The 24,357-nt window shown below is 36.4% G+C and overlaps 1 protein-coding gene across 12 annotated transcripts in view; it reads left to right on the top strand.

The window, feature by feature from the left end:
• Positions 1–24,357, top strand: part of Mpdz (multiple PDZ domain crumbs cell polarity complex component) — a 380,703-nt gene that overhangs the window by 232,173 nt on the left and 124,173 nt on the right. For all 12 annotated transcript variants that reach the window (XM_090329993.1, XM_090330004.1, XM_090330001.1 and 9 more), the window contains 2 exons: positions 17,762–17,825; positions 20,453–20,619. In XM_090329993.1, the coding sequence (XP_090186119.1) occupies positions 17,810–17,825; positions 20,453–20,619 (183 nt within the window). In that variant the 5' untranslated portion in view covers positions 17,762–17,809. The remainder of the gene's footprint in view (positions 1–17,761; positions 17,826–20,452; positions 20,620–24,357) is intronic.

Here is a 24,357-nt window from a genome sequence, read left to right as displayed (position 1 = left end):
TTTTTACTGCCAGTTGTATATTTAATTATGTTGCGTATATTCATGATTTACCATTGATTAGTGCTCAGTTCTAGTCCATTCTATGGATGTAAATACCAAAAAGAGCTTTTTCATGATTTTTGCATTCTATGCTTTGTCCATTGTAGTATAGTATTCATCCTTGGTTTTGTGGATGAAGAAAAAAAAAAATCACCCTTTTTTTTTGGTGGGTCATGGGGCCCGAGTGATATCCCTGAGCTCTAGGCTACCACCCAAACCCTTGAGCCACAGCCCCATTTCTGGTTTTCTAGTGGTTAATTGGACATGAGAGTTTCATAGTCTTTATGGCTAGGGCTGACTTTGAACCTCGATCTTGAGATCACAGCTTCCTGAGTATCTAGGATTGCAGGCATAAACCACCACACCCAGCTAAAAGATTACCTTTTTAAAATCTTATTTTTATTTTTATTTTTGTAGTGCTGGAGCGTGACCTCAGGGACTTGAACTTGCTAGGCAAGTCCTCAAATGATCCATGCATTGCATTTCATTTCTGAATATTTTCATTTATAGTATCTTCCAGGATTCTGAGAAGAGTTACAAGGAAACTGACTCAGATTTAAAGGACTTCTATCATGTTTTGCTGCTTGGTGGGAAGAATAAGCCATAATCAAGTTCTTCCTCTGAGATCAGAGTTCATTTTGGTGGAGGAAGTGATTCAGTTCTTCCTGTCAGTCTGTAACCTCTGGCAGCCCCACCCTATCATAGGGCCTGTTAGTCTGGTGAAGAATGCTAAGGAATTTTCTTTTCTTTTTTAAAAAAATCATTAGCTTTATTTGTCACTCTTTATACACTTTGATCCATTTACACATGAAAAGCACAGATCATCCATTTTCACTTACTGTTTCATAGAATGCAGTTATAGCATAAACCATAGAAACTTCACACAGAGAAAGTGACTGAAATCACAATATTTTATATCTATGCTTCAAGATATTCCTTAAAACTCTGGTTTAATATGGTCTTATTACATACATCCAGTCTCCATTAAGCTGGTCTCTTCAGTTATCATAGTACTTATTTTTACTTTTCTTTTTGTGACAGACTGGGGCTTGATTCAGGATCTTACAATCTTAATTAGCTTTTTTAGCTTGAAGCTGGTGTGAGCCAGAGCTCCACTTAAACCTTTTGGCTGGTTTGTTAGAGATTAGAGTCTCACTTGTCCCAGCAAAGTACTTTTTTTTTTTTTTGCCAGTCTTGGGACTTGAACTCAGGGCTTGAACACTGTCCTTCAACTTTCTCAAGGCTAATGTTCTGCTGCTAGAGCCACAGCATCACTTCCAGCTTTTTCCTATGTATGTGGTACTGAGGAATCAAACCCGGGTCTTCATGCATGCTAGGCAAGCACTCTACCACTAGGCCTAATTCCTGGCCAGTACTTTCAATACCTTTATTAGATTATACAGATCACTAAATTTGCAGAAATGGCTTAAAAAAAAGCATACAGAAACAGGAGTTTTTTTTGTGTGATTGTTGTTCTTAGTGTACTATGTTATTTCTCTTCTCTTTGGTTAATCTTATATTGTTACAGTATCTGACTTTGTTATCTGGTATGCTAAGGAATTTTCTAGGGCTTCCTAGGTCATCTCTGTTTCTTTCCTCATTCAGCATCCTTACCTCATTTCTTTTTCCTTTTGTCTTTCCTGTGTCTTTCTATATATCAAACATATTCTCCTGTTTGGTTTTGCTGGTAGTTGTTTTGTAATTTAGATAGTCAATACTTGAATGGAGCTTAGTTTTGGGACTTGAAATTGTCAGGTTACTTTCTACTCTCTTGAAGTACAATGGAGAATGATTCTGAGGACCCTTAGAATGGTCTAGAGTTTTCAGTCATGCGAGAGATGTTATAAAACTGTACTTTGTCATGTAGCTAAGACCTGGAAGTTTGCAGTTTCCACTTTAGAATGAGCAGTGCTGACATTTATGGACAGGTGCTAATTTAGTAAGCAAAGAGTAGCTGGAATGGCAAAATATAGTGACATAAAGCATGAAGTGAAATAACAATTAGCACTAGCAATCACTTTTGTATGCTTATTACTCTCAGGCATTTTGTATGTTAGTGCTATCCATTTTAAAAGAGGAAAGAGCAGCTCAGAGCAGCTAAGAGACTTCTTAAGATCTTACCACTAGTTAAAAGGATAGTACTTGTCGAAGAGATTTATTTATAAAGCATTCTGGAAGCTCGGAAAACACAGCTGCCTGGAGCTACTTAATCTGAAGGTAATTAACTATTATTAGAATTATTATTATTAGAGCCCAGAGCTGTGACTTGGATTAAGATGCTTACTTGCCATTAATGTCTTCAAAAGTTCACATGATACCTCTATTACTTACAAGCTTCATGCAGCCAAAGGAGAACCCTTCCTTTCTGAGCCTCAGTTTTCTTATCTGGAAAATGAGAGTATCTAAATATGTGTTGGTAAAGTACATGTGTTCTACTTAAGGAAACAAGAATATCATAAACAGTTATGTTTTAAGCAGTAACAGCAATGCCAGTTTTGATGGCTAAGCATTCACTTGTGGATAATATTTTAATGTTTTCTGGGAGAATCATTAGGATACAATGAATAGCAACTAAATCTTAAATATAAATCCATTATTGGTTATTAATGAATAGCACGTTTTTAAAGTTCAAATTTACAGATTATTGCCCTAATTTGTATATTACAACTAAACTTAGATTTTTGACATTTCAATAATGAATCTGTATTTATGTATCTGACATACATATGTATATATGCATATATAGATATAGATGTCTATATCTGTATACATATGAATATGTATACCTCTATATGTTCATTGGAAAGTTCTGCCTAAGGGAATATTTGGTGGTGATTTGTTTTTTAAAATCACAGGGCTGGTGGGTGAAAGGTTAAACAGTTTCTTACTTAGGGAGACTAATTGAATTGAGTACGGCTTAAATATATATATATATAATATTATATTATCTTTTAAGTAGTTGTACAAGGGGGTTTCAGTTCATCATGTCAATAAGTACAGTGCAGCTTGATCAGTGTCCCCTCCCAGGTTCTCCTCTATCTCCTCCAAGTTCACCCATTCCCTCAGGTTACTTGACTTCAGTTTCACATAATCACACTGACTATTTTGTTTGTATTCGCCTATCCTTCCTCTCCATTTGTCCGTCTTCCCTCTTCCAATAACACGTATTTCAGCTTCCTAGTATACATTTCATTAAACTGTTAAGCTAGATGTTCAGAGGAATTACACCATTGCAATCCTCCCCAGTGGGTACCGTATTTTAGTCAATAAGTGTGTTTATATATGCATATGCCCCTGTATATTTTCATATATATATATATTTATAACTTAGCTCTAACTACCACATACCCTTTGTTGGAATAAAGTCTTTAATTCTTTAGCTTCTTCCGCTTCTCTGTCAGCTGCCAAATTCTCTTATAGCAGAGTTAAGCTACTTTTGGTCTAAACTATTCAGGTAATTATTGATATTTTATTCTATAGACTTCTCATTTATAACATATTAACAGTTACAGAAATATGATTGCTTAGTAATCGTATTACTTAGTTGAGTGAATCTGATAAAGTTAGTGACATTTTTGGTTCTCTACTTCCACATCTATAAAATTTATAAAATCTGGTGTTTGAATTTGAACCTTACAAAGTGTGTGTGTTTGTGTATGTGTGCGTGCACATGTATGTGTATGTTTGTGTGTGTGTGTGTGTGTGTGTGTGTGTGTGTGTGTACTGGGGCTTGAACTCAGGGTCTATGTGTTGTCCTTTAGCTTTTTTGCTCAAAGCTGGTGCTCTACCACTTGAGCCATAGCTCCACTTGTGGCTTTTTGGTGGTGGTTAATCAGAGATAAGAGTCTTATGGACTTTTCTGCCTGGGCTAGCTTTGAACTGTGATCCTCAGATCTTAGCTCCCTGAGTAGCTAGGATTGCAGGTGTGAGTCAGTTGGTGCCTGACCCAAACTTGCAAAAAACTTTTTCAATAGAAAATTTTGTTATAATTTCAAATGCAAGTGTTTTCTTCTGCCAGCCAAATTTGAGAGTTCTGAATTGCTCCACAAAAAGTGTTTTGAAGAGTGTGCTCAGAGACAGAGTATTATGGTCCACAGGCCCCTGACAAATTCCACACATGGTTTATCTCTGCATATATGTGGAGCTCCACCCAGAAGTCATGCAAGCCAATGATCACCACCACGTTTTCTTCTAGAGGGCTTCTGATCAGAAAAGTGAGTTTACATTTTCTTGAGACTATTACCTAAATTTAGAAGGTGCTGACTGATGGGGAAGGATAAAAATATGTAATAATATAGAGTAACTTGTATCTGTGATAAGTAAGTAATATGGTAGGTGATACTTGATAATTTTTATAGAAAAGATTTCAGAACAGGAGAAGCAGTTTTAAACACTCAAAGGGAAATGGTAGAAATGTAATTTTTCCCTTTAATATATAGTTTAAGGGAAAAACAATCCTAAGAAATGACCTTAAAGGTCATGCAACTCGAGGTAGCCTGACTACAACATTCTGGTCTCCTCTGCACCTCTGAATTCCACAGCTAATGGAGGTCTGTCTGTATCCACTACCCCTTAGGACTTAACTGAGGGCTCTCTGGGTTAACTGACAAAGCCATGCATTGTTATCCCCCAGTCCTGTCACCAAGATCGTACCAACTAAATGAAAATCCTGTCACTGAGTGGGCAGCTGAGGAATGACAAACGGCTTCTCTCCTGTCCACTTCTGCTGTTGATAAGTCCTCAGACAGATCAGCTGTCTCCCATGTTCCTGGGTCCCCTGGGGATACTGAGTAGCCATGCTTTTTATAAGCACCAAGGACACAGTTTGCCCAAGCTCACTAGGGAATTGCTTCATTCCAGGCAGGCAAAAGGGCAGAAGGCAGGAGCTTGCAGTAATTTCTCTGGAGAATTTTGTTGCCAGTGGGGAAATTGTACCTGAGGTTTTGTGCCACAAAGCTAATCCTTCTGCATGTTTTAGGTTTCCCCCAGGAAAACACTGTGGCTGGACTTGGAGTGTTTTACGAGCAACTAACTGCCTCTGGAGTCAGGCTTTGACAGGCTCACCTGTGACAGCAGCCCTTGAGGAATCCTTGTGCCTGGCTCTGCCCAACAAATATGCCTGGCATTTTGCATCTTGGCACTGAACACTGAAAACATGGTCATGAACGGGGCCAAACTGCCTAACGACCTAAATTCTTTGGAGTTTAACGAGGGAGTAAGAGAATAGAAAGGGCTAAACTTCACTCTCAGAAGTGCTAAATCTTTTCCCGGAGTTTCCTGAGTTCCTGTTGGTGTGAGTGATCTGCCTGTGTTCTATAGGTGCATACTAAGAGAGAGCATTATGGACAGAACAATGTATGTAAAATGGGTACCCAGAGGTGTTATTGGAAGCCCTAGTTTTAATGTGTACTTTTAACTTAAAAGAATTCTGAGTGAAGGCGGAGGGGTAAGCAGGTAAATATAATTGATGAAAAGAATTGACATTTATTTTTTTTAAAGGAAAGTTTAGTTTGTTAAATAGTTGACTGATAGCAGCAGTCCAGTGATGTTAATCTCAGCAAGAATTGATTTATGTAATCCATCTTCCGAGAGTTTTATCGCCATGATTTTTTGAGGCTTCTTTCAACCATAATGTTAACTTGGTGATAGAGTATGAACAGTAAGTAAAGAACTTAGATAAGAGTATCACAAGTTAATTTAAGAAGTAGATATGAATTTGGTAAAAAAAAATATATATATATATATATATTGTTGTTGTTGGTTGTGAGACTTGAACTCTGGGCCCTGGGCACTGTCCCTGAGCTATTCCTGCTCAAGAATTCTGCCCTACCCTTGAGCCACAGCACCACTTCTGGTTTTCTTGTGATTTATTGGAGATAAGAGTCTCAAAGACCTTAGTGTCTGGGCTGGCTTTAAACTGCGATCCTCAGTTCTCAGCCTCAGCTAGGATTACAGGTGTGAGCCACCGTGCCCAGCTCTGGTAAAATATTTTAAAAAGTAGTATCAGCATGTTTTTGGAATCTGCAATTAAAGGAAGAACATACATACTTTCTGAAAGGACAAACACTACTTTCTTCATGTAGGCCAGTCATCTCTTCTGTTGTGGGTTTGCATTAAATGGAAGGACTGATGGCTCATACCTATAATTCTAGCTCAAGCCCAGGCAGAAAGTAACTTTTTCCCACAGGATTCTTCATTACCTCTATGGTCCTGTTAAATTGCTTTTGCTAGTAAGCTCGCACACATTTTCATTGATAGGCTGGTGCTCATATGTAGCAATTAAATAAGAAATGGCATTTCTTGAGCAAGGATATTTGAGGGAATTGGTCTATTTATGATATGGGGTTATACAAGTACAGGCTATAATTGTTAAGCATGTTGCAATGGTACAGGGCCTCATGCAAAGTACCTGTGGCAAAATGAGATTCACTGTGAGAATTATGACTAGTGATTATGCACCAGGAGGGGACAATTTCTCTTTTCTCTTTCATTTGGCTGCATTGTATTTCAAAGAATGATGCCTTTTAATATCAGCTGTATTCTTCTATTTTCTTTCTTTCTTTAATTAATTGTTGGGGTAATGTATAGAGGGGTTACAGTTACATTCGCCAGGTAGTAGGTGCATTACTTCTCACACATTGATACCCCTTCTCATGTTTTTGTCCCCATTTCCCTCCCCCACCCCCTCCCCATCATCTTGTTTCCCCCCCTTCCCTTTCCTATTCCAAATAAATAAACGTATGTACAGTATACCAGGTAACAAAGTCAGATATAGTAACAGTATGAGATTAACCAACAGGCAAGAAAGGAGAAGAGAAGTAACATAGTACATTAAGAACAACAATCACATCAGTTAAAGCTCATGTTTCAATATCAGAGTTTCTTTCAATTAGTCTCATCCTATATGACCTAGGTTTTGAGCTGTTGTGTTTTCTGCTAGGAGAGTCCTAGATGTGTACTAATTATTACAAATGAGGGAAACCATTGAACCTATGTTCCTTTGAGTCTTGCTTACTTCATTTAATATGATTTTTTCCAAGTCTTTCCATTTCCTTACAAATGGGGAGAAGTCATTCTTTCTGATGGCAGCATAGATTCCTTTCATTTACTTGTTTTGATATTCAGGTTCCTATGTGGTCTGTCATAAGCTTATTTTCACCTTTTACTCAATCTTATCTTCTATCTCTGCTATTAATTAATGTGTTCCCTTAATAGATTTTAAATTCCAGAGAGACTCCAAACCATTCCTACCTTTCTGAAAGTGCAATCCTAATTATTTTCGTTGTGATTGGGGGAGAGGGACATAGTATAAACTCCTCTGACCACATATTTTCTGGAATAGGGTTATGAGTTGGTTGAAATCTGAATTAGCTAGCTTAGGCTGCCTTAAATACCACAGGCTGAGACAGAAGAAACTTATTTTCCTGTAGGTTTGGATGCTGGGAAAGTCTAGAATCAAGACTCAAGACGTACACAGTGAGCAGACATATTTCCTACATTAAAAAAAAGCAACAACACTTTTTAAAGATTAAAAGAAAAGTCCAGCAATAATACATCATTTCCCCAATACTCCTATGTTTTTTTGCCTGACAATTTACAACTGAGTTTTTACTATGAGAAAACTGATTTGAGAAAGCATGTTTCTTGAAAACTTAAAATACTTGCATGGAATTAATATATTTGCTAGATTTAATAACGTATATTTTTAATGTAACTGTAACCTCTTCATATATCATCTTAATAAATTAAAAAAAAAAGACATACATAGTTTTACTTATTAATGAGGGTTCTTTGGCTTGTGGATAGCCAATCTCTTGCTGTGTCTTCATGTGGCCTTTCTCAGGGCTTGAGAAAGATCTCTCTGTTTTTTTCTTCTTTCTCCCCTTCCCTGCCTCCCCCCCGTCCCCCACCGAAAAGGCCACCAGATCTGTCAGATTAGGATTCTATCCTTACAACCTCATGTCATCTGAATTGCTTCCTAAAAGCCCTGACTCTAAAACCACTTTGATAGTAAGATTTTCATCATATGACTTCCTTAGGGAACACAGTCATTCTGTAGTAGCATCATAAGGTACTAGAACCATACCAGCTCTTGATCAGGAGAAATCTTTATTTCTACAATGGTTAAACTACTGACCAGAACCACTTTTTAAAAAAATTACCTGGTATTACCATGTAATTAGTAAGTTATAGTACACTTGGGATATATCCCAGCTCTTCTTTATCTATACAGTACCAGCTGATGTTTATGAATCTTAACTGATTCTAGAATTTATCTCCCATTTGAATGTACTTCCACACTTTTTTAGTATTGAGGATTGAGAAAGCATCTCATGCTTGTATTAAGTACTCCACTACTTGTGCTATGCTCTCAGCTCTCATTTTTGACGCAGTTTTTGTAACTTTCTCTGGCTGACTTTGAACTCTTATCCTCCTACCTGTGTCTCCCAAGTAGCTGGGATTACAGGCATATACAGTCCTATTTTTGGTCTTGCCTCCTGTTTGACTTTATTTCCAGCTTGCTTGGTTTTGAATGTCCTTGATGCCATTACTTTAATAATCTGTTAGAAACACAGTCTCTACATATGTTATATACTATGTCAAAGTAAACTTTAAATAAACCACAAATTAAGTCTTAACTCTTAACAAATGATATGCAAACTTCTCAGTAATTTGAATTCACACATCTCCAACGTCCTCACTACCGTGAGTTCTCTGCCTCTTTCAGGCATCAACAACTTTGTGATGCCCAGACAGAGGTAGCCTGCAGTCATGTGTTTACATGGGGACATAGCTCCTGTCTAGTCTTTAGGACTCTCCATGAAGTTTTCCCTGACTCTGAGTACGTTTTTATGTTCCTTTCTTTTCCTTTTGTGTGTGAGGGGGGAGGAGGAGCTTACTGGATCTTGAATTCAGAGTCTAAGCACTGTCCCTTAGCTTTATCTCTCAAAGTTGACACTCTACCACTTTAGCCCACACCTCCATGTCTGGCTTTTGGGGAGGTTAACTGAAGATTGAGTCTTATGGACTTTTTGTGTGTGTGTGTGTGTGTGAGTCATGGGGCTTGAACTCTGGTACTGGACACTGTACCTGAGCTCTTTAGCTCAAGACTACTGCCCTACCCCTGAACTCTTCAGCTTGAACCAAGCCCCACTTCATGTTTTCTAGAGGTTCATTGGAGATAATAGTCTCAGGTCCTTTTTTGCCCAGGGTGGTTTTGAACCTTGATCCTCAGATCTCAACATCCCAAGTAGCTAGGATTACTAGCTGGAGCGACCACACCCAGCTGAGTCTCCTGGACTTTATTGCTCAGGCTTGCTGTGAATCACCATCCTCAGATCTCAGCTTCCTTTGTAGCTAGGATTACAGTTGTGAGCCACAAATGCACAGCTTCTGGTTTGTGTTTCTATATTTCTGTTGCCCGTTTGCTTCTTTTTCTTCTGTTTGCTTACATTGAGTTGGTGTCATTATTTCTCGGATGCCATGTCAGTCCCATGGTGCCATGTGCCCTTGGCTGAATCAGTATGTAACAATTTGAGTTCTCTATAATCCCTTCACCATGATCACAGCAGACAGGCCATTTATCTTACAGCATTGTAGAGAAAAGACAAGAATACCAGAAAACAATAATATTGATATCTGAACTAAGTCATCAGGTTCATGTTTCTGGTATTATAATTTTCTTTGATTTGGAAAGTAACATAGAATTAATAAATTATATACAGTTTCAGGAAGATTTATAAATGCCAAATTAAAAATAAGGATGATGTTCAGGAATGCTTTGTAGATCAAAGTTCATAAAAATGAGGGAGAAGTTCAAAAGAACAGATGTTGAGACACCCCTGTGTGTTTGCTGTCGGATGACTGCCTGGTGTGGTGGCTACCAAGATGTTTCCTTTGCTTTTGGAGCAATTGTCCAAAAGTAATTGTGACCAAAAGTATCATTCTGTATTTATGGTTATCATCACCAATTGAGCTTTATGAGAAACTCTCAGTAAATAACTATAGTCTAGCTTTTATTCTAACTTCACGTAGTACTGAAGCAGCTGTGAATTAGAGAAGAATCACTAAACTTAAAAAATTCTTATTGTTAAATTCTTGTATAAAGCAGTTATAGGTCCATAAATCAGGTTGTGAGTGCAGTGCTTCTCAACAATGTCACACCTTCCTTTGTTCTTCCTCATTTCCCCCCTCTGGTCCCTACCCACAGTTTACACGGTTCATTTCTTATACGGAGTCCACCAAATATAATGACTGAATTTTCTTACTCTTTCATCCATTCCTTTTTGCCTTTTCTCGCCCTAAAAATAAACATAGAAAGACACTATATTTATATTTAATAGCATATGCTATGCAAGTTGGACAGGCTAGAAACCAGTGTAACAAGTTCTTTTAGTGTTACGTATATTTTTTTCCTCAGAATTGTTTAGGAGAAGTAGAAATGGTATATATTTGGGACACATTTTCTCCTTAGAGTTACTTTTAACATGGAGTATTTTCATTTGTTAGTTGCCATGAAATCTGCATTGATCCGAATGACTTTTCTTCTTTCAAACAGTGATATTCTTATATAGAAACAGTGTCTACATGTGATCAGTATTAACTTGGGAAAAATGAAATGATTACTTAGCTCCTGTTTATTATTATTTATTTTATTTTATTTTTACTTTTATTTTTTTTTGCCAGTCCTGGGCTTGAGCTCAGGGCCCGCACTATCTTTGCGCTTTTTCAAGGCTAGAGCTCTACCATTTGAGCCACAGCACCACTTCCAGCTTTTTCTATGTATGTGGTACCGAGAAATTGAACCTAGGTCTTCATTCATGCTAGGCAAGCACTCTACCACTAGGACAAACTCCCTGCCTGGCTCCTGTTTTTTTTTTTTTTTTTTTTTAATAAAGCCAAGTATTCATTTTTTTTTATCTCCTGCTAAAGCTAAAGTTAGCAACTGGTTTTGGGGATTCATATGGTCATAGAGAAAATTGGAGATTTAGTAAGGATTTGTTAATTGCCATGATTCTAGTTTCATTGAGCCACAGAGACGTTGAATTAAAATTTCAATTTAAGTTTTTAAGTTAGTGCAAACATAACAGAGTAGCCAAATAAAATAGCAGGTGTCCGGTTCAATTTGAATTTCACATAAATAATTAGCTTTTGTACAAATATGTGCCCAGTATTACAGGGGATGTACACATATTCACTTACCTGGGATTAAAATGTAATTAGACATTTTGTGCTTGCTTTTGATAAATCTGGCTCCCTGACATGGGGACTTAGGATTGAAAAAGACTGCATAGTAAGCATCCTTTATTGTCCTCTGCCCTATTACATTCCACTATCAGTATCTTTGTAAACCTGTGGAAAGGTTTTGACAAATATGTACCTATTATTTTTTACTTTCATAAACATTTTAGTCACTCCCCTCTCCCTCTCTCTATGTCTGCTGGTCCTGGGGCTTGAACTCAGGTCCTGGGTGCTGTCCTTGAGCACATGTGTTCTACCACTTGAACCACTGTTCTATTTTCAGCTTTGTTGATGGTTACTTGGAGATAGGAGTCTCCTGGACCTCTTGCCCAGGCTGGTTTTGAACTATGGTCTTCAGATCTGAACTTTCTGAGTAGCTAGGATTATAGGTGTGAACTATAACAATATAGCTTATTTCATCTTATGAGTAACAGCAACTTTATATAATAACAGATACTGAGCAGCATAGACAAGCCACAAATTATTGATATGCACATCTCATTCAGGGTTGTAGATATTATGGTTATCTGTGGATATTCCTCCTTATTGAGAAATATATGCATCTATCTCATGAGTGACATCACTTGATAAGTTCCAGAGAAATAGAGAAGTATTTTTGCATGCTGCAAGCTTACCATACTAACAAGTTTTAATTTTTTCCCATTTGCATTTTTTATTAAAGAATTTATTAACATTGATTTTTACATCATATTTCAGATGATGTGTTTAACAAACAAGTATTCAAGAAGAGAATCTCTATATAATCACTGGCACTTAGTTTTTAGAACATAATCAAAATTAGGCTAAGGGTTTGTATATCATAAATATGTATTAATCTATGTAATAAAACATGTTTTAGAGCCATAAACAAGTTTTAATTTTTATGAAAACATGTTGGGATATAGCAGTGACACTGTTACTACATTAATTCAGAGAGTGCTGATCTTTTTCTAATACGAAGACTTTAAGCTAGAGACATACTTTAATTGTGCACATACTCCAGTCTGATTTTTTTTATCTATGTGCTTTTCTCTAATTTCAAGGCAGAATCTTTTTTTTTTCAATTGTTGGGATAATGTATAGAGGGGTTACAGTTACATTCGTCAGGTAGTAGGTCCATTACTTCTCACACATGGATGCCCCTTCTCATGTTTTTTTCCCCATTTCCCTTCCCCACCCATCCCGATTATCTTGTTTTCTTTCTTCCCTTTCCTATTTCAAATAAACAAATATATACAATATACCAGGTACAGATATAGTAACAACATGAGAGTGACCCTAAGGGCAAAAAAAGAGACATAACATAGTACATTAAGAACAATAATCACACTAGATAAAGCTCTTATTTCCATATCCTTTAGATCCTTTCATTTAGTCTCATCTTAAATGACCTTATTTATTTAGGGTTTGAGCTATTGTAATGCTCTTGTAGGAGAGTCCTAGATTTGTACTAATTATTACAAATGAGGGAAACCATTGAGCCTATGTTCTTTTGGGTAAAGCTTACTTCACTTAATATGATTTTTTTTCCAAGTCTTTCCATTTCCTTATGAATGGGGTGATGTCATTCTTTCTGATGGCAGCATAGAATTCCATTGTGTATAAGTAACACATCATCTTGATCTAACATCTACTGAGGGGCATCTGGATTGGTTCCGTATCTTAGGTATGGTAAATAATGCTGCATTGAACATTGTTGTGCTAGTGGATTTAGTATGTCCTTGTTTCTGGACGTTTGGGTAAATGCCAAGGAGTGGAATTGCTTGGTTTAGTCTTGCTGTGTTTAGTCTTTTGAGGAACCACCATACTGCTTTCCAGTGGTTAAATGAGTTTACACTCCCACCAACAGTGTAGTAGTGATCCCTCTGGAAGGTAGAATCTTTCTTAACGATTATGATTCTTTTTTTACTTTCAGATATAATGAAAAAAGTTTAAAAGTTTACAAATGTTTTATTATTTGGAGTAGTAGTAAATCATGTTGCATAGATCATAGATCATAGAATGAATCAAGAAGATGTGGTACTTATAAATAATGGAATTCTATGCTGCCATCAGAAAGAATGACATCACCCCATTTGTAAGGAAATGGAAAGACTTGGAAAAAATCGTATTAAGTGAAGTAAGCCAAAAGAACATAGGTTCAATGATTTCCCTCATTTGTAATAATTAGTACACATCTAGGCTTCTCCTAGCAGAGATCTCAATAGCTATGCACATAAGGTCATATAGCATGAGACTAAATGAAAGGAACTCCAGAATATGGAAGCAAGAGGTTTATCTTTGTGATTGTTGTTCTTAATGTACTATGTTATTTCTTTTCTCTTTTATTCCCCGTAATGGTTAATCTCATGTAGTTACTGTATCTGACTTAGTTACCTGGTATATTGTATATACATTTATTTGTTCATTTGAAATAGGAAAGGGAAGGAAGGAAAATAAGATTTTTGGGAGAGGTGGGAGGAGAGAAATGGGGACATAAACATGAGAAGGGCGAATGTAACTATAACCCCTCTATTCATTGCCCTGAGAATTCAAAACAAAGCAAAACCAACAAAAAACTAACAAAAAACTTTTTTGACATTGTATTTGTACCATGTGATTTTTTTTCAAGACAATATGGAAAATACAGGATAGAGCTGGGTGGAGTGGCACAACCAGTAATCTTAAAATCTGGCTCCCAAGCAGGAGGATTTCAAGTTTCAGGGCCACATAGTTAATTTGTGACCACTCCGTGCTCTATGTTGAGGTCCTATCTCAAAGAATTGAGTTCACGTCTAGCTTCCATCATTTACTCTCTCTCTGTTTTTTTTTTTTTTTTTTGCCAGTCCTGGGCTTGAGGACTGTCCTTGGATTTTCTCAAGGCTAGAGCTCTACCACTTGAGCCTCAGAATCACTTCTGGCTTTTTTTCTATGTATGTAGTACCAAGGAATCAAACCCAGGTCTTCGTGCATGCTAGGCAAGCACTCTACCACTAGGCCAAACTCCCAGCCCTGTCTTTTTGACCGTAAGTAGGGTCTCAACCTCTTCTTAACTCTGATCTCTTATCTGGAAAATGAAGAAGAACTCAACCATATTTTAGAGAGGAAGTTACTGATGGTTCCTGCTCCTGTGATTTATTTGCCTAATAGATACTGAATATGTTGGACTAATATTGATGTTGCCTTCTAAGCACATGGTTACTAAATCAGATTTTGGGTTCATTTATAACCAAATAGTGATAGGACCACAAGTAGAATACATAAACCGTAGGTAGTGGGTAACAAATGGTCCTTTAACATTGGATATTCTGAGCACATTGCATTGAGATTTTTTTGTGCCTTGAAATTTAATAGCCATAGATTTGAATGTACTTTGAATATTAATGTAAATGTACTTGCTTTCTCTTAAGAATCTTTTCTTGAAATCTTTAATTTATTATTCATTTGTTCAAACATACACAAATATTGCATATACGATGACTACTTTTTTTTGACAGACTTGAAAAATGGTTTCCAAAATAGTTAATTCTGACTTGTTGAGATCTGATTTGGACATTTGGCTATGTGGCATGTCTATCTTTCTTTACTTCATTTTAGACTTCATTGACTTCAGGACTGAATTTTTTCCTTTAGTTTCACCTTGTATAAGGCAAGAGCTTCATTGCTATTTTGAATTCAGAAAGAGGGAAGAGTAGCAAAGTGAAGTTACATTGTGGATTTTGCAGCCAGACTGTCTGTGTTCAAACCTGTTTATGAAGGTGGGACCTTAGCCTGTTACCTTTCTGTGCAGGCTTCTTCCTGTATAAACTGAGTGGTCTGTATGAGAATTAAACAGTTTCATTGAATAGCCTGTGAGCATCAGTGCCCAGTGTGGTGTCTGGATTTCTGTTGCCTCTGTCCCAGTTAGTGTCTATGATTCCTGCTTTCCATAGCCACAGATCATCCCTTGTTTTTACTGTCCCACTGATCCAGCAGTGTCACCACTGTCAATCGTTCATGCCCAGGAAAAAGCATTAGAATTTGGCCTTTCAATAACGGACATGTTGTGTTGGATATTCTTTGGATGTACTTGTTGGGCTAGGCCTGTGCTTACTACCTACGTTCCCTTATATTTCCTTCTAGCATAGAGATGAGTAAAAGGGTGGTGGTGGTGAAAGAGAGAAAGGAGTTAGTGGCTGTAGCTTAAGAACACACTCTGTTTCTCTACTTCAAAAATTCTCTGATAACAAGTAAGTGTTTTGGTGATTAGAACTGAAAATTTGGGTCAGAGCACAAGAAGGCATAATTCTCTTCTAAACTTTTGCTCCTTTGTCAAGATGGCTGATGGTATAGGTCCTGGAAAACTCAAAAAGCTATGTCTTTATTTAGAGACATTAGAGCAAAAAAAATGAGGCTGTACTTTTTTTCTTTTTGAAAAATTAGTGAAATAGAATCCACAGTAGTAGTGTTTTTGTCTGGGTACAAACTTGTAAATCAGCATTAAAAAAACAAACAAACAAACAAAAAACCTTATTTGTGTTTTCTTAGAGAGAGATAACAGATAACCCAGAAAGGAACTGGTAAGCTTGTTTCTGAGTAACTGAGTTGTAGTTGGCCTTTGGACAGCTATGTGTTTTCACCTGGTAACTTCATGCTTTACTTTTCTCTCTAGAGTGTTCATATATCTGTGGATATTACCTTAAAATTCATATGCTACCTCAGCAGACCTATATTGGGATATCTTTACTTTTTTTAAATTTTCATAGTTAATAGTTTTTTGGACTAGACATGTAGTTCAATGATAAAGTACTTGCCTAATGTGCTTGAGGCCCTAAAGTTGATTGACAGTGCTACACAATAAAAAGTTAGTATATTTTTATATATTGTATGTGTGTGTATGTATGTATGTATGTATGCACACATATATGTATGCATGTATGTTTTGGTATGGATCCTGGGGCTTTAATTTATGGCTTTGAACTTTTTGTGCTCAAGATTAGTACTCTATCATTTGAACCATAGCTTCACTTCCAGCTTTTTGATGGTTAATGGAGATCGAAGTCTGAGTAGCTGGGATTACAGGAGTGAGTCATCAGCATCCAGCTAAGAGTATTTTTCAGAGAGTATTTAATAGTAAGGTATATTTTGGGGAGGAGAATTAAATTTTTCCTACGAATAACATATTGTTGATTTATAAACCATCTGTCATGTTTTGCTTCCCAGTGCTTATCCTTGTGTGCTGAGCATTGACTTAGAATATATATTTTTACAGTTGTATGTTATGCTATGAGCTGAAAACAGGCATATATGATCCTAATTATCACAAGAGTCATTTTATCACAGAGTCAGTTTATATTCTAGGAAGCTGAGGGAGATTAATGTTTCCTTACCTATGGCTAATGTTCTCTAGCTTTTAATTTCTGGTAAGAACCAATGCCTCTTTTCTAGATACCATGGATCTTTTAAAAACAAGTGTCAATTGTTGAGCTATTCTGTTTGCAGTGAAGTTAATGTTTTTATCGGCATGTTCTAAATTGGGATAACAGTAATTGTTCTTATCCAAAGCAAAAATTGCAGGCATGATGTACTGTGCTTCTCATCATCTACATCATGTACCTTTTTTGTTTTTGTTTTGCTTTTCTTATCACAAAGAGGTAACAGAGGCCAACTTGTTTCCTCAGAAATGGCGTCATCATTTTCAAGAAGAAGAATGAGAATGTATATTGATAGATTCTTTTTCTTTATTGGAAGAATAATTGACTGACTTCCTAATGACTTGGGATTTTCTGTGAGGCTAAGGATACATGTAAATATTGAGACAATGTTGCAGAAGTGTTCACATCAAACAGAAATGTTCAGTGGATGGACATAAGCAGTGCAAACCTGTACTGAAGAGTCTAGTTAAGCACTGTTAGAGAAAGATATGTTTAAAGAAATTAAGAATGTTTTTGAATGTGAAGGAGGAGAGCATTACAGTTAAAAGGGTATTTTGAAAGTTGTAAAAAATGAACACTGTGTTCTATTTTATTAATTTATTAACCCAGAATTTAACCTATTACCCTGTAGAGGTTCATAGTTCATATTCTGCTTTGGTACCTTGGTTCATCTCCAAATTTTATGTGCCTGTTCCTTTTCACTTAAGATCGGTCATATCTTTTTATATTTTTGCCCATAGAATTTCTTATACAAACTCAAATGAACTTTATTTTTTGCTAAGGAATTGTATATATTATCCAATCCAGGATGGATCATGGTCCATGATGGGATGATCCTAAGGAAATATTTTAGAAACTTCTGCCATCTTCTTAAAAACAGAAATTTTGCTTCTCATCCAAGTATTGCAGGAACAAACACACAATTTTGAATAAATTTTAAGATGACAATTTTTTCAACAACAAGAGCTAAGTTAAATTGGGATTGTAATGGTAAAAGGAATTATAGTAATAATATGAACTTTTTAAGAGTATTGAATTTTAGAATAAAATTTAATCATTCTATTCCATTTACTTTCTTTTCTTCTCAGAGTTCTGTTTCAGTTGCTGTTTTAGAGGACACTGAACTTTGGAAAAAAATGTTGGAAACCATAGGTAAGACTATTCTTTCCTGTCTTTTTTTTATTGGACACCTTTGAATATGATATGGTCTTCATAGGAGATTCTATCTATAGTAACAGATTCAAAAAAGTTTCACCTAACATTTTTACCATTTCTGTATTTGGACAATTTCATTTGAAGTATTATAAAAACAAATCATTTGTAAGCAAAAGTAAGTGTGAGATATTCTGTTAATCATGGGGTTTGATAAAGCTTAATGAAAGCCCAATTCTAATTAATGAACCAGTTCTAGTTGTTTCTTTCTGGATGTTTCCAGAAAGTTGAAAGTTCAGGTGTGTGTGTGTGTGTGTGTGTGTGTGTGTGTGTGTGTGTCCTGGAACTTGAACCAAGATGGCCTGGGTGCCATCCCTGGACTTCTGTGTTTGCTCAAGGCTAGCACTCTATCACTTAAGCCTCTGTACCACTTCTGGCTTTGAGTAGTTTATTGGAGAAAAGAGTCTCATAGACTTTCCTGCTTTGAATTGAATTGTGATCTTGAGATCTTTGTGTCCTGTGTAGCTAGGATTATAGGTGTGAGCTACCATGGTTGTGGGCAATGTGGTACTACTGACTTCTTGCTTTTATTAGCTAAAAAGAACAATAGCAAACATATCAGCAAACTTGTAACATTTTATGCAGTTTAGTTTCTGCACCAGATAATTTAGGTTGAAATAGTTGCATTTCTAAGTTCATGGGTTCATGTTTTATCCCACTACTTTTTTGCTTTAGAAACATTACTTTATGTAACCATTTATAGGTATATTAGGTGTGGTACATATCTGCAGCTATCTACCCCATGCTCTGAGTTTCATTGTTGAAAAGTATCTGTCACCCTGGCACTTAAATGGTTTTGGCTGCAGACTGTGAGGGGTAAAGGGAAGGTTGGTGGCAATAAATGGAAAAAAGCCCTATTTTGGTGATAATGATTTTTGTTCCCAGTTCTATTCTGATCATTAAAATGCTTGAATGTACTTTTTCTCTATTACTCACTTTAAATTGAGGTCATACATCATAAAGACTATTAGTCTACATAGGAAAATACTTCATTAGAAAGTGGAAAGAGAAGTGTAAAATTACATAAATCATTGATTTTAAAGCTTTTTTTGTTAGCTATTACTGACAGACTTGTACAACTTCTAAGAATTGGTATGAGAATGAGTAATATTTAGTTACCATGGGAATGTGGCCCAGAATAATACACTTATATGTATCCTTAGGATAAAAATTCTGCATGAGTAAATGCTGCTCATTTTAATTTGCTTATGTGGATAGGCTAAGATCAATATTAGTTCTCATTTCAGTTACCATATTCCTGTGTAACTCCATATTGGGTGCTAAAGAAGATATCACTGGTCATAATTGTCACTTATTGATAACCATTATATGGCAAATATATTTTAATAGAAGTACATATTATCATTGTATTGTGCATATATCTGAACACTCTCCTTAAAACAAAACAGAACAAAACAAGTGGCTTATACTTAAAACCCTCGCTACTGAGGATGCTATGATTAGAGGCTGGTCTGGGCAGAAAAGTCTCTGTGACCCTTTCTTAACCTACTACTCCTGGATGTAGCAATGCATATCTGTCATCTGAAGCTATGTGGGAGGCTAAGATTGGGAAGATTATGATTCTAGGAGAGTCTTTACAGAAAAGTTCAGTAGGTTCTGTCTCCACAGAGATAAGCTGGATGCAGTGGTGCTAGCCTGTCAAATGATACAAAGTGTAAAATAGCTGGATTGCATTCCAGGCATGAGCCTGGGCAGGAAGTTAGATAAAAGCCAGCATGTGTGATGTTAGGACTATTGATCTATATTGATTAAATATACTTAATTTTTGCAACATGTGTCTGACTTAGTTGAATTGGTTTGAAGCTTAAGTAAATACGTGACTTAATTGTGATTGGAGACACTTGTAGTATTGAATAGTGTTTAAATTTTTTTATCACTGTGTATTAATTGTTCAAAGTGATGTATTTCATCTTGACACTTCATACTTGCATAGGACAGACTTTAATCACACATGTCCCTCCATTATCCTCATTTTCCTTTTCTCTTCTAGAAGTGTTTTTAAAAGACTGAGCTATGTGATGTTTCCAATACATTTTCAATGTTTAATTATATTGTTAATTTTTCTTTGTTTAAATAAAATATTAAGTGTTTTTTTATTTTGGAAAAGGAGAATATCCACTTTTCTGAGAGCACAGATTTTTTGGTTTTATGTATTTTTACAAAAGGTTTGAAACAGCAGGCATTGGAATTCAAGTATCTATCATGTGAATAAGTTTCTGTGGCCTTACCAGTTACATGTAGCACATGCTGTGCTCAGTGCCTTGCGTTCACATACATTTCCTGTAGGACTTGAAGGATTGAAGGATTCTCCCCTTATTTGTATTGATATGAAGCATAGGCAACTATGCTATTTAATTTTGAAGAAGAAAAACATTTAAAGTATTAAAATGTTTTTATATTTTTGTACTACATTAAAATTTTTGTACTTGAGAACAACTTTGTATACAGTGAAGAATTGTATATTACGCAGGAATAAAGTTAATAGTATCCATAGGTTTAACTTGTGTTTTTTATAATTGATTGACTAATGCTGCTCTTTGGAATAGACAAAAATCGGGCCCTGCAGGCAGCAGAGCGCTTGCAAGCAAAGCTACGGGAACGTGGAGATGCAGCAAATGAAGAAAAACTGAGCCTTCTGAAGTCAGTTCTTCAGAGTCCACTCTTCAGCCAGATTCTGAACCTTCAGACTTCTATACAGCAGCTGAAGGACCAGGTAGGGCATACTTACTAACCATGCACACATTCACAGCATGGCAGAGACTTTGTGAAAAGCTACTATTTTTTCCAGAGGCTGATTTTTCTATGCTTTAATGAATAGTTAATGACATTCAAATTTGCTGTGGCTTTTTCTCTCCTGGTTATTTTTGTAATGGTTGTTGCTGTATGTTGTAGAAGACATGACATTGTGTTGAAAGCTCTGGACGCCGAAGAATGAGTTCCTGCAAAAGAAGGGATGATACAGTGTTTGTGGTGCATGACTGTAGGCTCGATTTTCATCCTTACTAAGCCTCACTGATCATGTGATCTGCTCATTCAGATTCAAACAGTCAGTACACTCAGAAGATTGTAGATAAGCCTGGATTTGCATGTGTAATCATGTGTGTGAGGAAAGGAAATCACCTCTGTTTTGACAGTAAGAGGAATAATTACATTGTCATCAGTTAAAGGAATTGCAATTCTCACTTCTTAAAAGAGTGTAAGTAGCAATTGCTTCCATGACAGCATCAGATGGTGATAAACATTAGAACTTCTAAATGTAACACCATGTTTTTTTCCCTGTAAAAATTATGAACATTAAAAAGTTTGAGCATTTATATTAAAGTTGAAACATCTCACAGTGACAGAATGAAAACTAAAGTCAGATGTTCTTTGGACTTACTTAATTTAATCACCATGTCTCAGGTTTAAAAAAGAAAAACAGTTCATATACTTAAGAGGTTTGAAGTCAGTCTAATTATGCCTTCAAGTTAGTGCTCATTCTCATGTTTTTAGCATTAATTTAATAGTTATGGAAGATTTGCTAGCAAATATTCAGCCTTATAAGGTTCAAAATGAAACCTGAAGACTAATTTCATAATTCAGTGAAAAAACATGTCCTGTTAAAAACTCCAAAATTGTGCCAAATATGAAAGAACAAATAGTAGTTATAGAGAAGAAATTTGTTTAATGTCATGTAGATTATTAATCTGGATATATATTTTTGTAACCCCTTCAAAAGAAGTAAATTAAGTATCTTAAAAAAAGCACTTTTTTTTTTTTTTTTTTTTTTTTTTTTGCCAGTCCTGGGCTTAAGCTCAGGGCCTGAGCACTGTCCTTGGATTTTTTTTCTCAAGGCTAGAGCTCTACCACCTAAGCCTCAGCACCACTTCTGGCTTTTTCTAAGTATGTGGTACCGAGGAATTGAACCCGGGTCTTTGTGCATGCTAGGCAAGCACGTTAACCACTAGGCCAAACTCCTGGCCCCCCCCCCCAAAAAAGCACTTTACAGGAGGGAAATGGGGACCAAGACATGTGAAAGGGTATCAATGTATGGGAATTAATGCACCATCTATCTGGCAAATATCATGTAACCCTTCTATTAATTACAATAAAATATAAGAAAAAAAGCACTTTACTTTTACAATAAAATTTAAATTTAAAAACAAAAGAGATACCGACCACTACTTCCCCCGTAAAATACTTTTCTTCATTGTTTTTGTGCCTTTGAATTTGCAACCTCACAGTTACTAAGCAGGTGCTTTTACCACTGAACTATACTACTTGCCCTGATTTTTGTTCATTCTCCGTAGCTAGGATAGTAGACATACTGACACTGAGTCTAGCTCTTAGTCAAGAATGGCTCAAGAACTTTTTTTTCTGCTGGAGCTGGCTTTAAACCATAGTCCCCATTTTTTTAGGAGTATAGACATGAGCCACTCATGTCTGACATCAGAATATGTCTCTACAGTGATTTTCTGCTTAATAATTTAAAAAATTATGACTGTTAATTTAGAAAGGTGTTTTTCTTAGTGGGGTGCCACTGGCTCATGTCTGTAACTCCAGCTATTTAGAAGACTGAGATCTGAGGCTTGAAGTTCGAAGCCATCTCAACAAAGCAAATCCAAGAGTCTTACTGCAATTCACTTACAAAAAGCCAGAGTGGGAGGTTTGACTCAAGTAGTAGAGTGCCAGTCTTGGGAGGGAAGCTAAGCAAAAAAGAGCATGAGGCCCTGAGTTGAAGCACGTAAAGAAAAGTATGTTGTGATATACCCCAAGCTGAATAAGATAGCTGTTGACATTCTCTGCTAGCCAGCCTCATGAAAGGAGAACAATATCTGTGTCTGTCTTTTGTGATAAAAGGACCAGGCAAATAGAAGGAGGATACAAGCCTTAATAATATTTGGGTGCTTAAACACTCTGAGCATGTCTTGCATCTGCAAGAAAAGTTTGGACTTTTTTTCCTTCATCACTATTCATATAGAGGAGAAAGCTGATACTGAAAAGAGTGTTTATTACTATGACCTAGAGAGATTAAGTGACTTATTTGTAAAAGTAGAGTCAGAATTAAAGTTTAGTTTTCATGGCACCATTTTTGGAACAGGAAAGAATATTAATTTATGTTGTACTTTTTCTCTCTGTCTTCCTGTAGGCTATAAACTAGATCCCTAGATGCAAAGACTTTGAATTTTGATGACTTCTCAGAGATTCTGTGACTTTTTACTTTATTCTCCATTCATAGCTAATTCAATGTCTTATTTGGTGAAGATTTTTTTTTTGGTATGACTGTGAAAAACTTTAATATCTATTATTTTCTATTATGATATTTATTTTTATTTTTTGGTGGTACTGGGGATTGAATTCAGGGCTCTGAATTGACAAAGCCTACTTTTTTCATATATTTTTTATTGTGATTAATAGAAGGGTTACATTATATTCACCAGATAGAAGGTACATTCATTACTTCACATACATTGATACTCTTTCTCATGTCTTGGTCCCCATTTCCCTTCTCCCACCCCCACCCCTCATGTTGTTTTTCCCCCTTCCCTATCCAATTTCAAATAACCAAATATGCATTTATCCAATATATCAGATAACAAAGTGAAACACTGTTACAGTATGAGATAACCAAGGGACAACAAAAGAGATGAGAGATAACTTAGTACATTAAGGACAGCAATCACTCATTATATGACAAAGCCTATTTTGTTTTCTTCTTTGTGTTGTTTTTCTTTTTTTATAATTTTTTTAATTTCAATGTATAGAGGGGTTACAGTTAATACAGTTAAGCCTTACCTATGACCTTTTTTTTTTTGCCTTGGCTTTTTTTTTTTTTTTTCTTTTTTGTCAGTCCTGGGCTTGAGCTCAGGGCCTGAGCACTGTCCTTGGACTTTCTCAAGGCTAGAGCTCTACCACTTGAGCTTCAGCACCACTTCCAGCATTTTTCTATGTATGTGGTACCGAGGAATTGAACCCGGGTCTTCGTACATGCAAGGCAAGCACTCTACCCCTAGGCCAAACTCCCGGCCCTGCCTTGGTTTTTTTTCTTTTCTCTTTTTGTGTCAGTCCTAGGGCCTGAACTTAGGGCCTGGGCACTGTTGGCTGAATTCAGTTTTGTTTTGTTTTTTTTTTCTTCAAAGCTAACGCTGTAGCAGTTGAGCCACAGCTCTACTAAATGTCGTTTTAGAAGTTTATTGGAGATAAGTGTCCCATGGATTTTCCTGTTGCAGCTGGCTATGAACCTTCTGAATAGTCAGGATTACAGATGTACAGTAGGCACACAGCTGTCTTGACTGTTTTTGAGGTAAGATCTCTGAAGTCTTCTCTGGCTGGTCTGCAGTCCTTGTTGTAATCAGTGTAGTTGAAGGTGATAGCTACTGTGCCCAGCCACTGTTTCCCTTGTAGCTGGAATAGCAGGTGTGTACCACTTTGCCCAGCTATTGAGTGAGAAGGAGTCTTAGGAACTATTATG

Source organism: Megascapheus bottae, chromosome 3 (assembly GCF_031878675.1).
Source record: "Megascapheus bottae isolate mThoBot1 chromosome 3, mThoBot2.hap1, whole genome shotgun sequence".
NCBI classification, from domain to species: Eukaryota; Metazoa; Chordata; class Mammalia; order Rodentia; family Geomyidae; genus Megascapheus; species Megascapheus bottae.
Note: the sequence above shows the minus strand (reverse complement) of the source record. Positions and strands in the feature narration are given on the sequence as shown.